This window comes from Microcaecilia unicolor, chromosome 3 (genome assembly GCF_901765095.1).
Source record: "Microcaecilia unicolor chromosome 3, aMicUni1.1, whole genome shotgun sequence".
NCBI lineage: Eukaryota > Metazoa > Chordata > Amphibia > Gymnophiona > Siphonopidae > Microcaecilia > Microcaecilia unicolor.
Window position 1 is genome coordinate 531,022,309 of NC_044033.1, and position 16,102 is coordinate 531,038,410.

Sequence of the window (16,102 nt, forward strand, 5' to 3'; positions counted from 1 at the left end):
ATTACTAGGGGATACGAACACAAGAATTAATATAGTGCAGCATAAACTGTTTAACAAAAAATTCTTACTATAAAGCCATCAACACAGTACTTGGAACTCGTTACACAGCGTTTCAGATGCAGCATGTCTGACCTCGGGAGGCATTGCTCCGCTGATATAAATAAAATATCTGACGTCAGACGCTGACTAATGATTGTCCAATCAGGGATTCAGGAAAATGCTCTTATTGGATATTCCAAAAGAAATAGCACCAATCCAATCGTGAATTTAGACCTCGCGGTTCTAAAGAGTGCAATTTAAAAATCCAACGTTGTTCAGCTTGTAGTAATTGTCTTTGATGATTGCCTCCTCGCATAGATTTTAAAATTTCTTGTAGGACAAAACATTTTAAATCATTAAAATCATGCATTAGATCAATACAATGTTTGACCAAAGGTAGACCTATTTTATGAGAACTTATGGCGCTTTTGTGTTCAATTATGCGCACATGTAAGGGCCTGGAAGTTTGTCCTACATATAGTTTCATGCATGGGCAGAGTAGACAATATATTACTGAACTCGATCTGCATGTGGTGTTTATCTTTAGTTCATATGTCTTCTGATCCACTGGGTTGACGAAAGTGGAAATCTCCAACTTCGTCAACCCAGTGGATCAGAAGACATATGAACTAAAGATAGACATATGAACTAAAGATAAACACCACATGCAGATCGAGTTCAGTAATATATTGTCTACTCTGCCCATGCATGAAACTATATGTAGAACAAACTTCCAGGCCCTTACATGTGCGCATAATTGAACACAAAAGCGCCATAAGTTCTCATAAAATAGGTCTACCTTTGGTCAAACATTGTATTGATCTAATGCATGATTTTAATGATTTAAAATGTTTTGTCCTACAAGAAATTTTAAAATCTATGCGAGGAGGCGATCATCAAAGACAATTACTACAAGCTGAACAACGTTGGATTTTTAAATTGCACTCTTTAGAACCGCGAGGTCTAAATTCACAATTGGATTGGTGCTATTTCTTTTAGAATATCCAATAAGAGCATTTTCCTGAATCCCTGATTGGACAATCATTAGTCAGCGTCTGACGTCAGATATTTTATTTATATCAGCGGAGCAATGCCTCCCGAGGTCAGACATGCTGCATCTGAAACGCTGTGTAACGAGTTCCAAGTACTGTGTTGATGGCTTTATAGTAAGAATTTTTTGTTAAACAGTTTATGCTGCACTATATTAATTCTTGTGTTCGTATCCCCTAGTAATTACCCGAGACCTTGAAGAAGCAGCGAAACGCTGGCCAACGTCGGCTCAGGGTAACCCAACAGGGAACAGCGCAGCATGAAGCAGTAGTAATACTGAATATCAAGCAATAAAAAGCTAAGTGCATTGCAATATAACACGCTTTTTCTTTAAAAAATTCTTATCTTTAAAAAACAAAAAATTTAGAAAATTTACTGCGGTCCCAGAAGAAATTTTTCTAGGGCTGCCTAAAAGGGGTTTTTGCCTATGATGAAGAGAAGACCAGTTGGTCTGTTTTAGCTCCGACAGATTGATATTGGATCTGGGAGCTCTTCGAGGCTTTTCCCCATATACTATTGTAATTTTGTAATTTTGTATTGGGTGGAAGTTTTTGTATTTAGAATTTCAATACCATCTTTACACAGACGATTCTCAGATCTACATCTCCACCCCTGAAATCTCAACCTTAATCCAGGACAAAATTTCATCCTGCTTGTCTGACATTGTTGCTTGGATGTCTCTACGCCATCTGAAGCTAAACATGACTAAAACTGAACTTCTCATTTTCCCCCCTAAACCCACCTCCCCTCTTCCCCCATTCTCTATGTCTGTTAATGGCTCTCACATCCTTCCTGTCTCCTCGGCTCGTAATCTTGGTGTCATCTTTGATTCCTCTCTCTCCTTCTCTGCACATATTCAACAGATCGCCAAAACCTGTCGTTTCTTTATCTACAACATTAGCAAAATTCACCCCTTCCTTTCTGAAAACACTACCAGAATCCTTATCCACACCTTTGTCACCTCTCGTTTGGATTATTGCAATTTACTTCTCACTGGTCTTCCGCTCAGCCATCTCTCTCCTCTCCAGTCTGTCCAAAATTCTGCAGCACGACTTATTTTCCACCAAAATCGTTATACCCACACTAGCCCACTCCTCAAGTCACTTCACTGGCTCCCTGTCTGCTTCCACATACAGTTCAAACTTCTCTTACTGACCTTTAAATGCATCCATTCTGCAGCCCCCCATTACCTCTCCAGTCTCATCTCTCCCTACATTCCTCCCCGTGACCTCCACTCACTGGACAAATCTCTCTTGTCGTCCCCCTTTTCCTCCACTGCTAACTCCAGGCTTCGTTCCTTTACTCTCGCGGCACCTTATGCCTGGAATAGACTTCCTGAACCTGTATGTCTAGCTCCATTTCTACCTGTTTTCAAATCTATGCTGAAAACCCACCTTTTCACTGCTGCTTTTGGATCCTAACCACTACTCATTTGCCCTCCCACTTGTTCCTTCTCACTCAGTACTTCCCTCTCCCTTAATTGTCTTGTCTGTCTGTGTTTTTTTAGATTGTAAGCTCTATTGAGCAGGGACTGTCTCTCCGTGCCAGGTGTTCAGCGCTGCGTGTGTCTGGTAGCGCTATACAAATGCTAATAATAATAATAATTTTCATAGCCTCATGAATATGAAAGGACCTGGCCAGCCATTTGGTACCTGACATGACTGAGGGAGGAGGAGTAGGGGCAGAAGAAGATTTTGGCACAGAAATATCAAAAATTTCTAGCGCCTGGACAATAATATTGGGACGATCTTCCCTGCGGAACAGCCATTTATTTATTTATTGCGTTTGTACCCCACATTTTCCCACCTATTTGCAGGCTCAATGTGGCTTACATAGTACTGTCAAGGTATTTGCCCAGTCGGTTGATAACAGATTTTGCGGTAGGATCATCCCCTTCCTTGGGCAAATCAGCCTCCTCCGTAAAATCTGTGGACGATCCTTCAGGAAAAAGCACTTCTTGCACCCTGGGGCGCTTAGGCATGAGAGATTGTGAGGAAGAAGGAGAAGGCCCAGGCTGGGAAGACATGGAAGCTAAAGACCCCCCCCCCCCCCTCTTTAAGATGAAGGCTTTGTGCATCAGAAGCACAAATTCTGGAGAAAAAGGGTCATTTGCTGACCCCACGGCACTAGTAGCATCCGTTTCCCCTGAAAAAGCTGTCCACTCTGCAGGGAGGTTCACAGGGGGGGGGGGGGGGGGGGGGGGTGTGACCCGGCGCCACGTGAGGGCCCGAACACGGGGGGAGAGAGAAAATGGCACCCACCGATGCTCACAGCAACGAGGGACCTGAGGTTTCCACCAAAAGACTTCCCGAATTGACTCCGTTGTCGCCCGACACAGGGGAACCCAGGGAACACTGTGGACTGCCGCACACACACTTCACACTCCCCAGACGTTGCTCACCGGCTTCCACACCAGGAGCAGCACTTTGCAGCTTCTGAGGGAGCCGACATCCTGAGAGAGCCGTCCAAGAATCAAGGACTGTCCCCTCCCGTGCCAAACTGCCGCCTCTGCCTAAGAATTCTTCAGTCAATTTATCTAAATAAAAAAATCTTACCTCAGGCAGCCACTCTCTCTCTCTCTTTTTTTTTTTTCTCTTAAAGAGGCAGGAGAGAAGCTGCTGGCCAACTCAACTGCTCAGGGCACTCATCCCATAGGAAGGCAAAGGGTGATGGACGAAGGAAAGGAGGCACCTGGCACCACCAGGTGCGCACCAAAGATTCCCATACAGGGACCTTAATCCCAATCCAGGTTCAACTGGTGCCCGAAGGGAACTCCATGAGCCTGATCAATCCAGAGCTGCACAGTTATGATGACCCTCCACCTGCTAGATAGAGAGAATACTGAGGTTGAGATGGATGCACATGACTACATATAATAAACCTCTGAAGTTCTATCTCCACCTGCGGGTAGAGGGACATAACCCACAAGTCTCTGGATTGATCTGTAGGACGCTATGGAAAAGAATCATTTTCACAAATTGTATTCAACATACATACATATATATATATATATATATATATATATATATATATATATATATATATATATATATATATATATATATATAACAATTGAGTATCTCAGCAGTTTGGAGATATTACATATATACAAATTAGCTAAATTGTTTGGAATCAGCAAACTCAAGTATTTAAACTTCTCTCCTGCCCACTTAAGAGGGAAAGTCCCTGGCCATTTTTTAATCTAGATCTCTAATTAAAGATAACACTTCAGATTTGTCTTGATTTATCCACAAACCTAAATATAGAACCGTAGTCCGTTAACAAATCTAAGGTCCGTGATAAAGAAAGCTGTAAATCATCTGCAAATAAGGCCAGTTTGAATTCTTTCCAGCCCACTCAATTCCAGAAATAGCTGGGCCCATTTGTAACTTTAGGGCCACAGGCTCTATAGCTAACACAAACGGGGGGGGGGGGGGGGGGGGGGGGGGGGATATAGGACATCCCTGATGTGTACCCTTCTGTATGGTAAACCTGGAGGAAAGTAGGCCATTCACCAAGACTTGTGCCCATGGGTCTTTATAGAGCAATATCAAAGCCCACCAATATAGACTCTATGTGATGTGTCTGTCGAGGACTCCATTGCACAAAGCAAGTGTCGCACATTAGCAATTGCATTCTGTCCCTTAACAAATCCTGTCAGGTGAGGACCTACCAATCGTGGATAAGATTAAGGGTAGTTGGCTTGTCGTCAGCACATTTTTAAGTCACAGGTGGTTCAAAACTCAGCAGGCCAGATTGAGTCGTTCTGGGTCTACATATGATTCAATAACTTCCCTACTAATAAGATTATATTGGCTCCTAGTTGAAGCAAGGGATTGGTAGCATAGAAAAGCAGGATTGGTAGCATGGAATGTTGCTACTAATTGGACTTCTGTCAGGCACTTGTGAGCTGGATTGGCCACTGTTGGAAGCAGGATACTGAGCTAGATGGACCACTTGTCTGACCCAGTATGGCTATTCTTATGTTCATATAACTCAACTGTGTAGTTTCCTACTAGTTGATGTGTATAGAGTCATCTGGTGGTGGTGAAAAATATTGCCTTGGGACAGAGGCATCCTATGGTTAAACTGTAAAATTCATTCTTTGAAATCTGTTGACAGTGACATGTAATGGTTAAATATATTGCAAGTGCAAAACAACCACAAAAAGTGGAAAGAACACAAAGGTCCCATGGGGTGGCTAGAATCAAACAACAAGGCGTGGGAACGGGATCAGGCTCTTCAAGAACAGATTCAGGACGCCGGAATGGAATTATGGATCATTCCTAATCATTCCATTGGTTTGGAAAGAAAAACAAAATTAAACCAAATGTGATATATTTAACCATCAAACAACAAGGCGTGGGGACAGGATCAGGCTCTTCAAGAACAGATTCAGGATGCCGGAATGGAATAATGCTTCCATAATTCCATTCCGGTGTCCTAAGTCTGTTCTTGAAGAACCTGATCCCGTTCCCACTCCTTGTTGTTTGATGGTTAAATATATCACATTTGGTTTAATTTTATTGTTCTTTCCAAACCAAAGGAATGATTAGGGATTTCTCCATTCAAACAGTCCCTTTCCTCTCTTCTCTGGGTCAAACACACACACACAGACAACAAAAGATCTATATACACAAACATTCATCCAAAGGGGTTGGAAACAATTCCATGAGGCATTCTCCGCATGCTTTTCCCACTTGTTAAAACTAGATTGGGGGGGTGGGGGGGAATGGTGACCCACTAGCAGAGCCTGCTGGGTGAAAGGAAAGGCAGCAGAAGTGAGTACTACACTCACGCCTGCTTCTTATGAAATTGCATCGCTTAAATTATAAGAGAAAAAAATGTCCAGTACATATTAATGTAAAAAATATTCTATGCAGAAATGTTATGTAGTGCTGACTTTTTAAAACAAAATCAACATGGGCTTCAGAGAGAATCACGTGAGAACTTAGGCATACAATCACATGAACTGACCTTGCCAACAGCAGGGCAGGAGTCTCTTCGAACAGTCTCTATTCCTTTTGCATCAAATACCGGGTCCTTCTGATCAACTGTTTCATACATATAACCCACGTATCTTTTCTTTGTTTGCAAGACACAAGGTAAATAAACCTGTAGAAAAGAAAAGGAAACACTCCTTATACCTCTTTTGCACTGTGGGAGAAGACACAGAGCTCATCACATGATTATATAAAGAACTATATGAGGGTATTTATTTATTTGTTACATTTGTACCCCACATTTTCCCACCTGTTAGCAGGCTCAATGTGGCTTACATAGTACTGTAATGGCATTTGCCAATTCGGTTGATAACAAATACAGGTGATATTGTGGTCAAAAGAAGTAGGTGTGTATTAGGAACCATGTGGATTGGAGGGAGTGAAGATTGTATATTGTCCAGTACTATCATTGGTTAGGATGTGTTGCTCGGGGTGGGGATTTACAGTGGGTCAGTGGGGTAAGCCTTTTTGAAGAGGTTGGTTTTTAATGATTTCCTGAAGTTTAGATGGTCATGGATTGTTTTCACAGCTTTTGGGAGTCCATTCCATAGTTGTGCGCTTGTGTAGGAGAAGCAGGATGCGTAAAGTTGTTTTGTACTTAAGTCCTTTGCAATTTGGGTAAAGCGAATGCTACATACCTGTAGAAGGTATTCTCAGAGGACAGCAGGCTGATTGTTCTCACTGATGGGTGACGTCCACGGCAGCCCCTCCAATCGGAAACTTCTCTAGCAAAGTCCTTTGCTAGTCCTCGCGCGCCCGCGCGCACCGCGCATGCGCGGCCGTCTTCCCGCCCGAAACCGGCTCGAGCCGGCCAGTCCAGTATGTAGCAAGACAATACACTTCAAGGGAAGACACAACTCCAAAGGGGAGGCGGGCGGGTTTGTGAGAACAATCAGCCTGCTGTCCTCGGAGAATACCTTCTACAGGTATGTAGCATTCGCTTTCTCCGAGAACAAGCAGGCTGCTTGTTCTCACTGATGGGGTGGGTATCCCTAGCCCCCAGGCTCACTCAAAACAACAACCATGGTCAATTGGGCCTCGCAACGGCGAGGACATAACTGAGATTGACCTAAAAAATTTACCAACTAACTGAGAGTGCAGCCTGGAACAGAACAAACAGGGCCCTCGGGGGGTGGAGTTGGATCCTAAAGCCCAAACAGGTTCTGAAGAACTGACTGCCCGAACCGACTGTCGCGTCGGGTATCCTGCTGCAGGCAGTAATGAGATGTGAATGTGTGGACAGATGACCACGTCGCAGCTTTGCAAATTTCTTCAATGGAGGCTGACTTCAAGTGGGCTACCGACGCAGCCATGGCTCTAACATTATGAGCCGTGACATGACCCTCAAGAGCCAGCCCCGCCTGGGCGTAAGTGAAGGAAATGCAATCTGCTAGCCAATTGGATATGGTGCGTTTCCCTACAGCCACTCCCCTCCTATTGGGATCAAAAGAAACAAACAATTGGGCGGACTGTCTGTGGGGCTGTGTCCGCTCCAGGTAGAAGGCCAATGCTCTCTTGCAGTCCAAAGTGTGCAGCTGACGTTCAGCAGGGCAGGAATGAGGACGGGGAAAGAATGTTGGCAAGACAATTGACTGGTTCAGATGGAACTCCGACACGACCTTTGGCAAGAACTTAGGGTGAGTGCGGAGGACTACTCTGTTATGATGAAATTTGGTGTAAGGGGCCTGGGCTACCAGGGCCTGAAGCTCACTGACTCTACGAGCTGAAGTAACTGCCACCAAGAAAATGACCTTCCAGGTCAAGTACTTCAGATGGCAGGAATTCAGTGGCTCAAAAGGAGGTTTCATCAGCTGGGTGAGAACGACATTGAGATCCCATGACACTGTAGGAGGCTTGACAGGGGGCTTTGACAAAAGCAAACCTCTCATGAAGCGAACAACTAAAGGCTGTCCTGAGATCGGCTTACCTTCCACATGGTAATGGTATGCACTGATTGCGCTAAGGTGAACTCTTACAGAGTTGGTCTTGAGACCAGACTCAGACAAGTGCAGAAGGTATTCAAGCAGGGTCTGTGTAGGACAAGAGCGAGGAGCTAGGGCCTTGCTGTCACACCAGACGGCAAACCTCCTCCACAGAAAGAAGTAACTCCTCTTAGTGGAATCTTTCCTGGAAGCAAGCAAGACGCGGGAGACACCCTCTGACAGACCCAAAGAGGCAAAGTCTACGCTCTCAACATCCAGGCCGTGAGAGCCAGGGACCGGAGGCTGGGATGCAGAAGAGCCCCTTCGTCCTGCGTGATGAGGGTCGGAAAACACTCCAATCTCCACGGTTCTTCTGAGGATAACTCCAGAAGAAGAGGGAACCAGATCTGACGCGGCCAAAAAGGAGCAATCAGAATCATGGTGCCTCGGTCTTGTCTGAGTTTCAACAAAGTCTTCCCCACCAGAGGAATGGGAGGATAAGTATACAGCAGGCCCTCCCCCCAATCCAGGAGGAAGGCATCCGATGCCAGTCTGCCGGGGGCCTGAAGCCTGGAACAGAACTGAGGGACTTTGTGGTTCACTCGAGATGCGAAGAGATCCACCAAGGGGGTGCCCCACGCTTGGAAGATCTGGCGCACCACTCTGGAGTTGAGCGACCACTCGTGAGGTTGCATAATCCGGCTCAGTCTGTCGGCCAGACTGTTGTTTACGCCTGCCAGATATGTGGCTTGGAGCACCATGCCGAGACGGCGAGCCCAGAGCCACATGCTGACGGCTTCCTGACACAGGGGGCGAGATCCGGTGCCCCCCTGCTTGTTGACATAGTACATGGCAACCTGGTTGTCTGTCTGAATTTGGATAATTTGATGGGACAGCCGATCTCTGAAAGCCTTCAGAGCGTTCCAGATCGCTCGCAACTCCAGGAGATTGATCTGTAGACCGCGTTCCTGGAGGGACCAACTTCCTTGGGTGTGAAGCCCATCGACATGAGCTCCCCATCCCAGGAGAGACGCATCCGTTGTCAGCACTTTTTGTGGCTGAGGAATTTGGAAAGGACGTCCCAGAGTCAAATTGGACCAGATTGTCCACCAATACAGGGATTCGAGAAAACTCGTGGACAGGTGGATCACGTCTTCTAGACCCCCAGCAGCCTGATACCACTGGGAGGCTAGGGTCCATTGAGCAGATCTCATGTGAAGACGGGCCATGGGAGTCACATGAACTGTGGAGGCCATGTGGCCCAGCAATCTCAACATCTGCCGAGCTGTGATCTGCTGGGATGCTCGCACCCGCGAGACGAGGGACAACAAGTTGTTGGCCCTCGTCTCTGGGAGATAGGCGCGAGCCGTCCGAGAATCCAGCAGAGCTCCTATGAATTCGAGTTTCTGCACTGGTAGAACATGGGACTTTGGATAATTTATCACAAACCCCAGTAGCTCCAGGAGGCGAATAGTCATCTGCATGGACTGCAGGGCTCCTGCCTCGGATGTTTTCTTCACCAGCCAATCGTCGAGATATGGGAACACGTGCACCCCCAGCCTGCGAAGTGCCGCTGCTACCACAGCTAGGCACTTTGTGAACACCCTGGGCGCAGAGGCGAGCCCAAAGGGTAGCACACAGTACTGGAAGTGGCGTGTGCCCAACTGAAATCGCAGATACTGTCTGTGAGCTGGCAGTATCGGGATGTGTGTGTAGGCATCCTTCAAGTCCAGAGAGCATAGCCAATCGTTTTGCTGAATCATGGGGAGAAGGGTGCCCAGGGAAAGCATCCTGAACTTTTCTTTTACGAGATATTTGTTCAGGGCCCTTAGGTCTAGGATGGGACGCATCCCCCCTGTTTTCTTTTCCACAAGGAAGTACCTGGAATAGAATCCCAGCCCTTCTTGCCCGGATGGCACGGGCTCGACCGCATTGGCGCTGAGAAGGGCGGAGAGTTCCTCTGCAAGTACCTGCTTGTGCTGGAAGCTGTAAGACTGAGCTCCCGGTGGACAATTTGGAGGTTTTGAGGCCAAATTGAGGGTGTATCCTTGCCGGACTATTTGGAGAACCCACTGATCGGAGGTTATTAGAGGCCACCTTTGGTGAAAAGCTTTCAACCTCCCCCCGACTGGTAGGTCGCCCGGCACTGACACTTGGATGTCGGCTATGCTCTGCTGGAGCCAGTCAAAAGCTCGCCCCTTGCTTTTGCTGGGGAGCCGAGGGGCCTAGCTGAGGCGCACGCTGCTGACGAGAGCGAGCGCGCTGGGGCTTAGCCTGGGCCGCAGGCTGTCGAGAAGGAGGATTGTACCTACGCTTACCAGAAGAGTAGGGAACAGTCTTCCTTCCCCCAAAAAATCTTCTACCTGTAGAGGTAGATGCTGAAGGCTGCCGGCGGGAGAACTTGTCGAATGCGGTGTCCCGCTGGTGGAGAGACTCTACCACCTGTTCGACTTTCTCTCCAAAAATGTTGTCCGCACGGCAAGGCGAGTCCGCAATCCGCTGCTGGAGTCTATTCTCCAGGTCGGCGGCACGCAGCCATGAGAGCCTGCGCATCACCACACCTTGAGCAGCGGCCCTGGACGCAACATCAAAGGTGTCATACACCCCTCTGGCCAGGAATTTTCTGCACGCCTTCAGCTGCCTGACCACCTCCTGAAAAGGCTTGGCCTGCTCGGGGGGGAGAGCATCAACCAAGCCCGCCAACTGCCGCACATTGTTCCGCATGTGTATGCTCGTGTAGAGCTGGTAAGACTGGATTTTGGCCACGAGCATAGAGGAATGGTAGGCCTTCCTCCCAAAGGAGTCTAAGGTTCTAGAGTCCTTGCCCGGGGGCGCCGAAGAATGCTCCCTAAAACTCTTAGCCTTCTTTAGGGCCAGATCCACAACTCCAGAATCATGAGGCAACTGGGTGCGCATCAGATCTGGGTCCCCATGGATCCGGTACTGGGACTCGATCTTCTTGGGGATGTGGGGATTAGTTAGAGGTTTTGTCCAGTTCGCAAGCAATGTCTTTTTTAGGACATGGTGCAAGGGAACAGTGGACGCTTCCTTAGGTGGAGAAGGATAGTCCAGGAGCTCAAACATTTCAGCCCTGGGCTCGTCCTCCACAACCACCGGGAAGGGGATGGCCGTAGACATCTCCCGGACAAAGGAAGCGAAAGACAGACTCTCAGGAGGAGAAAGCTGTCTTTCAGGAGAGGGAGTGGGATCAGAAGGAAGACCCTCAGACTCCTCGTCAGAGAAATATCTGGGGTCTTCTTCTTCCTCCCACGAGGCCTCACCCTCGGTGTCAGACACAAGTTCACGAACCTGTGTCTGCAACCTCGCCCGGCTCGACTCAGTGGAGCCACGTCCACGATGGGGGCGTCGAGAGGTAGACTCCCTGGCCCGCATCGGCGAAGCTCCCTCCGCCGACGTAGTCGGGGAGCCCTCCTGGGAGGTGGCCGCAGTCGGCACCGCACGCGGTACCGACGTCGGGGACCTCACCCCGGGCGATGGGCCAGCCGGCGCCACGCTCGACGGTACCGGAGGCGCAAGCACCGCCGGTACCGGAGGGATAGGGCGCAACAGCTCTCCCAGAATCTCTGGGAGAACGGCCCGGAGGCTCTCGTTCAGAGTGGCTGCAGAGAAAGGCAAAGAGGTCGATGCAGGCGTCGACGTCAGAACCTGTTCCGGGCGAGGAGGCTGTTCCGGGCTGTCCAGAGTGGAGCGCATCGACACCTCTTGAACAGAGGGTGAGCGGTCCTCTCGGTGCCGATGCCTGCTGGGTGCCGACTCCCTCGGCGACCCAGAGCTCTCGGTGCCGACTCGGGGAGGCGACCGGTGTCGATGCTTCTTCGATTTCTTCCGAAGCATGTCACCGGAGCTCCCCGGCACAGACGAGGAGGACGTAGAATCCAGCCGTCGCTTCCTCGGGGCCGAGGCCGAAGGAGGTCGGTCTCGGGGGGGCTGTACCGCAGGAGCCCTCAGGGTAGGAGGAGACCCACCCGAAGGCTCACCGCCACCAGCAGGGGAATGGACAGCCCTCACCTGCACTCCTGACGATGCACCACCGTCCGACGACATCAGCAGACGAGGTCCCGGTACCACCGACGTCGATGCAGCTATCCGATGTCTCGGCGCCGATGCAGAGGCCTGATGCCTCGATGCACTCGATGCAGGGGCGGCCGAGGAAGATGGTCTGGACGCTGACGACGTCGATGCACTCGAAGATCCCGGTGCCGATGCCGACGAAGAGCCCGAGAACAACACGTTCCACTGGGCTAGTCTCGCTACCTGAGTCCGCCTTTGAAGCAGGGAACACAGACTGCAGTTCTGAGGGCGGTGCTCGGCCCCCAGACACTGAAGACACGACGAGTGTCGATCAGTGAGCGAGATAACCCGGGCGCACTGGGTGCACTTCTTGAAGCCGCTGGAAGGCTTCGATGTCATGGGCGGAAAAATCGCGCCGGCGAAATCAAAGTCCGAAATGACGGAAAAAGAGCACCAAAAAATTTGTAAGGGAGAAAATCTCGACCGAGGCCGAAAAGAGGCCTACCCCGACGACGAAAGAAAACTTATCGGGGCAAAAAGCTGGAAGTACGGGGAGGATTAACACGAAACCCGGGGGGGGGGGTTTCCGGAGCACTTCCCGACACTTGAAAAGACTTTTCCGAAGAAAAAACACGTCAAAATAAATTTGGACGCGCGAGGTCGACTTTCCGGGGCTCGACACGGCGAAAACACGACCGTACCGAGTGCGAACAAAAGAAGACTGGCCGGCTCGAGCCGGTTTCGGGCGGGAAGACGGCCGCGCATGCGCGGTGCGCGCGAGGACTAGCAAAGGACTTTGCTAGAGAAGTTTCCGATTGGAGGGGCTGCCATGGACGTCACCCATCAGTGAGAACAAGCAGCCTGCTTGTCCTCGGAGAATGTAGGTTTAAGTATGATCGTGCTGATCCGAATCTGTTTCTGGTTGGTAGATCTATGAGGTCTATCATATATTCTGGGACTACTCTGCAGATAAGTTTGTGGACCAAAGTGCAGATTTTGAAGATGATTCTTTCTTTGATTGGGAGCCAGTGCAGCTTTTCTCGGAGGGGTTTAGCACTGTCGAATCGTGTTTTACTAAATATCAGCCTGGCTGCTGTGTTTTGGGCGGTCTGGAGTTTTTTTGTGAGTTGTTCTTTGCATCCCACATAGATTCCATTGCAGTAATCTGCATGGCCTAGGACCATTGATTGTACTAGGTTTCGGAAAATTTCTCTCAGGAAGAAAGGTTTTAATCGTTTAAGTTTCCACATTGAATAGAACATTTTCTTTATTACGGAGTTTACTTGGCTCTCAAGGGTAAGGTTGCAGTCGATTGTGACTCTGAGTATTTTTAGGCTGTCTGAGGTAGGGAGAGTGTGTCCTGGGGTGTTTATGGTTGTGGGTTTGTATTTGTTATATTGAGATGAGAGGATAAGGCAGTGTGTTTTTTCAGTGTTCAGTTGGAATGAGTTTGCCCAGGAGTCCATGATGTTCAGGCCATCATTGATTTCATCGATTATTTCTGTTAAGTCATGCCTGAAAGGAATGTAGATTGTAACGTCGTCTGCATATATGAACGGGTTGAGGCTTCGATTGGATTAGGACTTTGCCAATGGGATCATCATTATGTTAAAGAGTATTGGTGATAATGGTGATCCTTGAGGTACTCCGCAGGTTGCTTTCCACGGTGGTGATATGTTTGAGTTTGATTTTACTTGGTATATTCTGGTGGTCAGAAAACCTTTGATCCAGTTAAGTACATTTCCATCAATCCCAAAGTGGCCAAGGAGTCTTAATAGTATATTGTGATTTACCATGTCGAATGCGCTCGACATGTCGAATTGGAGGAGAAGTATGCTTTTACCTGTGGCTATTTCTTGCTTGAATTTTGCCAGGAGAGTGACTAGGACAGTTTCAGTACTATCGTGAGGGCGGAATCCTGATTGTCAGTTATGTAGTACTGAGAACTTGTCCATGTATTCCGTAAACTGTTTGGTCATCAAGCTTTCCATGAGTTTGACTACTAGTGGGATAGACGCAACTGGGCGGTAGTTGGTGAGGTCGTTTGTGTTTTTCTTAGTGTCTTTTGGTATTGGGGTGAGTAGGATGTTGCTATTTTCCTCGGGTAAGAGACCTTGTTGTAGTATGAAGTTTAGGTGGGATGTGAGGTCTGCTATGAAGCAGCTAGTGGCGGATTTAATTAGGTGACTTGGGCATATATCTAGTTTGCAGTGGGTGCTGGCAAACCTATGAGTTGCTTGTGTGACTGATTCAGTGATGAGGAGGGTAAATGTTGACCAGATATGGTCAGCTGGGTATTCATGAGGGATTAGGTCCAGGTCGTTGAAGAAGATTTCGATGTCGGTGTTATGCTGAGGAAGTGTGTTGCATAATTTTGTTATTTTTTCGTTGAAGTAGTTCGCAAGTTTGTCTGGGGGTGGGATGTCTGTATTGGTTGTGGTGATAGGGGTGGTGTCTAGTAACTTATTTACGAGTTGGAATAGTTTCTTCAGATCTTTATAATCCAGTCCTATTTTAATTTTGTAGTAGGATCTTTTGGTTTGTTATATTGCATATTTGTATTTTCTATGGATTTGTTTCCATGCGTTGAGAGTGAGTTCATCTTTTGTTTTTTTCCATGCTCGTTCAAGTTTCCTGGATTGTGTTTTGAGTTTTTTAAATTCGTCATTGAACCATGGTGTCGAGTTTTGTCTTCTAGATGTTCTTGTCTTGTCAAATGGACAGGAGATCCTAGCAAGTGAGTTAAAAGAAGATAGAGGGATGCAAAGCCTGAGACCAATATGATTTAAAAAAATAAAATGACCACACAAAAAAAGGTAAAAAAATAAATAAATTATATATATATATATATTTCTAGTTTGTTATTAGACTATGTCAGATTTGAAATGTTCATCCTGCCAGTTCTGGTGTTTGACATAGCAGAACCAGGGCAGAAATTTGGGAGGGATCCCCAAAGCTGACTACCAGGCTGTGCATTCTTCAGTTTCTGGAAGGCTTGGGGCTCTGTCTGACCAGGAGGCCAAAGGCAGTTTGCTCTAGTTGTTACATTCCTCTTAAAACCATCCCTTGTCATGTGCTATCTTTCTTTTTTGCAGAGTATATGAGGAAATGTATCTCTTTCTATTTCTCTGGCATTGTACTACATGCAAGGTCCGGCTTCTTGGGATTTCAGTTTAATTTATATTTATAGTTTGTGGTCACCTATTCTATATTTGGTATTTGTGTTCTGAGTATATGACCGAGATATGCTGTTAGTCTTTTAAAAAAAGGTTCAAGAGGTGATCCAGGAAATTATAGACCAGTGAGCCTGATGTTGGTGCCAGGCAAAATGGTAGAGACTATTATAAAGAACAAAATTACAGAGCATATTCATAAGCATGGATTAATGAGACAAAGCCAACATGGATTCAGTGAAGGGAAATCTTGACTCACCAATCTACTACATTTCTTTGAAGGGGTTAACAAACATGTGGCTAAAGGCGAGCCGGTCGATACTATGTATCTGAATTTTCAAAAGGCATTTGACAAAGTACCTCATGAAAGACTCCAGAAGAAATTGGAGAGTCATGGGATAGGAGGTAGTGTACTATTGTGGATTGAAAACTGGTTAAAAGATAGAAAGCAGAGAGTAGGGTTAAATGGTCAGTATTCTTAATAGAGAAGGGTAGCTAGTGGGGTTCCCCAGGGTTCTGTGCTGGGACCGCTGCTTTTTAACATATTTATAAATGATCTTAAGATGGGAGTAACTAGTGAGGTAATTAAATTTGCTGACGACAGAAAGTTATTCAAAGTTGTTAAATTGCAAGAGGACTGTGAAAAATTACAAGAGGACCTTATGAGACTGGGCATCCAAGTGGCAGAAGACATTTAATGTGAGCAAGGGCAAAGTGATGCACGTGGAAAAGAGGAAGCCGAACTACAGCTACGTTATGCAAGTTTCCACATTAGGAGTCACTGACCAGGAAATGAATCTAGGTGTCATTATTGATGATACATTGAAACCCTTTGCTCAGTGTGAAGCGGAGGCGATTAAGAAAGCAAATAGAATGTTAGGTA

General features: G+C 47.3%; 1 protein-coding gene across 1 annotated transcript in view; it reads right to left on the reverse strand.

Moving 5' to 3' along the window:
* Positions 1-16,102, reverse strand: part of REV3L (REV3 like, DNA directed polymerase zeta catalytic subunit) — a 567,479-nt gene that overhangs the window by 54,312 nt on the left and 497,065 nt on the right. The window contains exon 28 of the mRNA XM_030199216.1: positions 6,067-6,204. Coding sequence (XP_030055076.1) covers positions 6,067-6,204 — 138 coding nt within the window. The remainder of the gene's footprint in view (positions 1-6,066; positions 6,205-16,102) is intronic.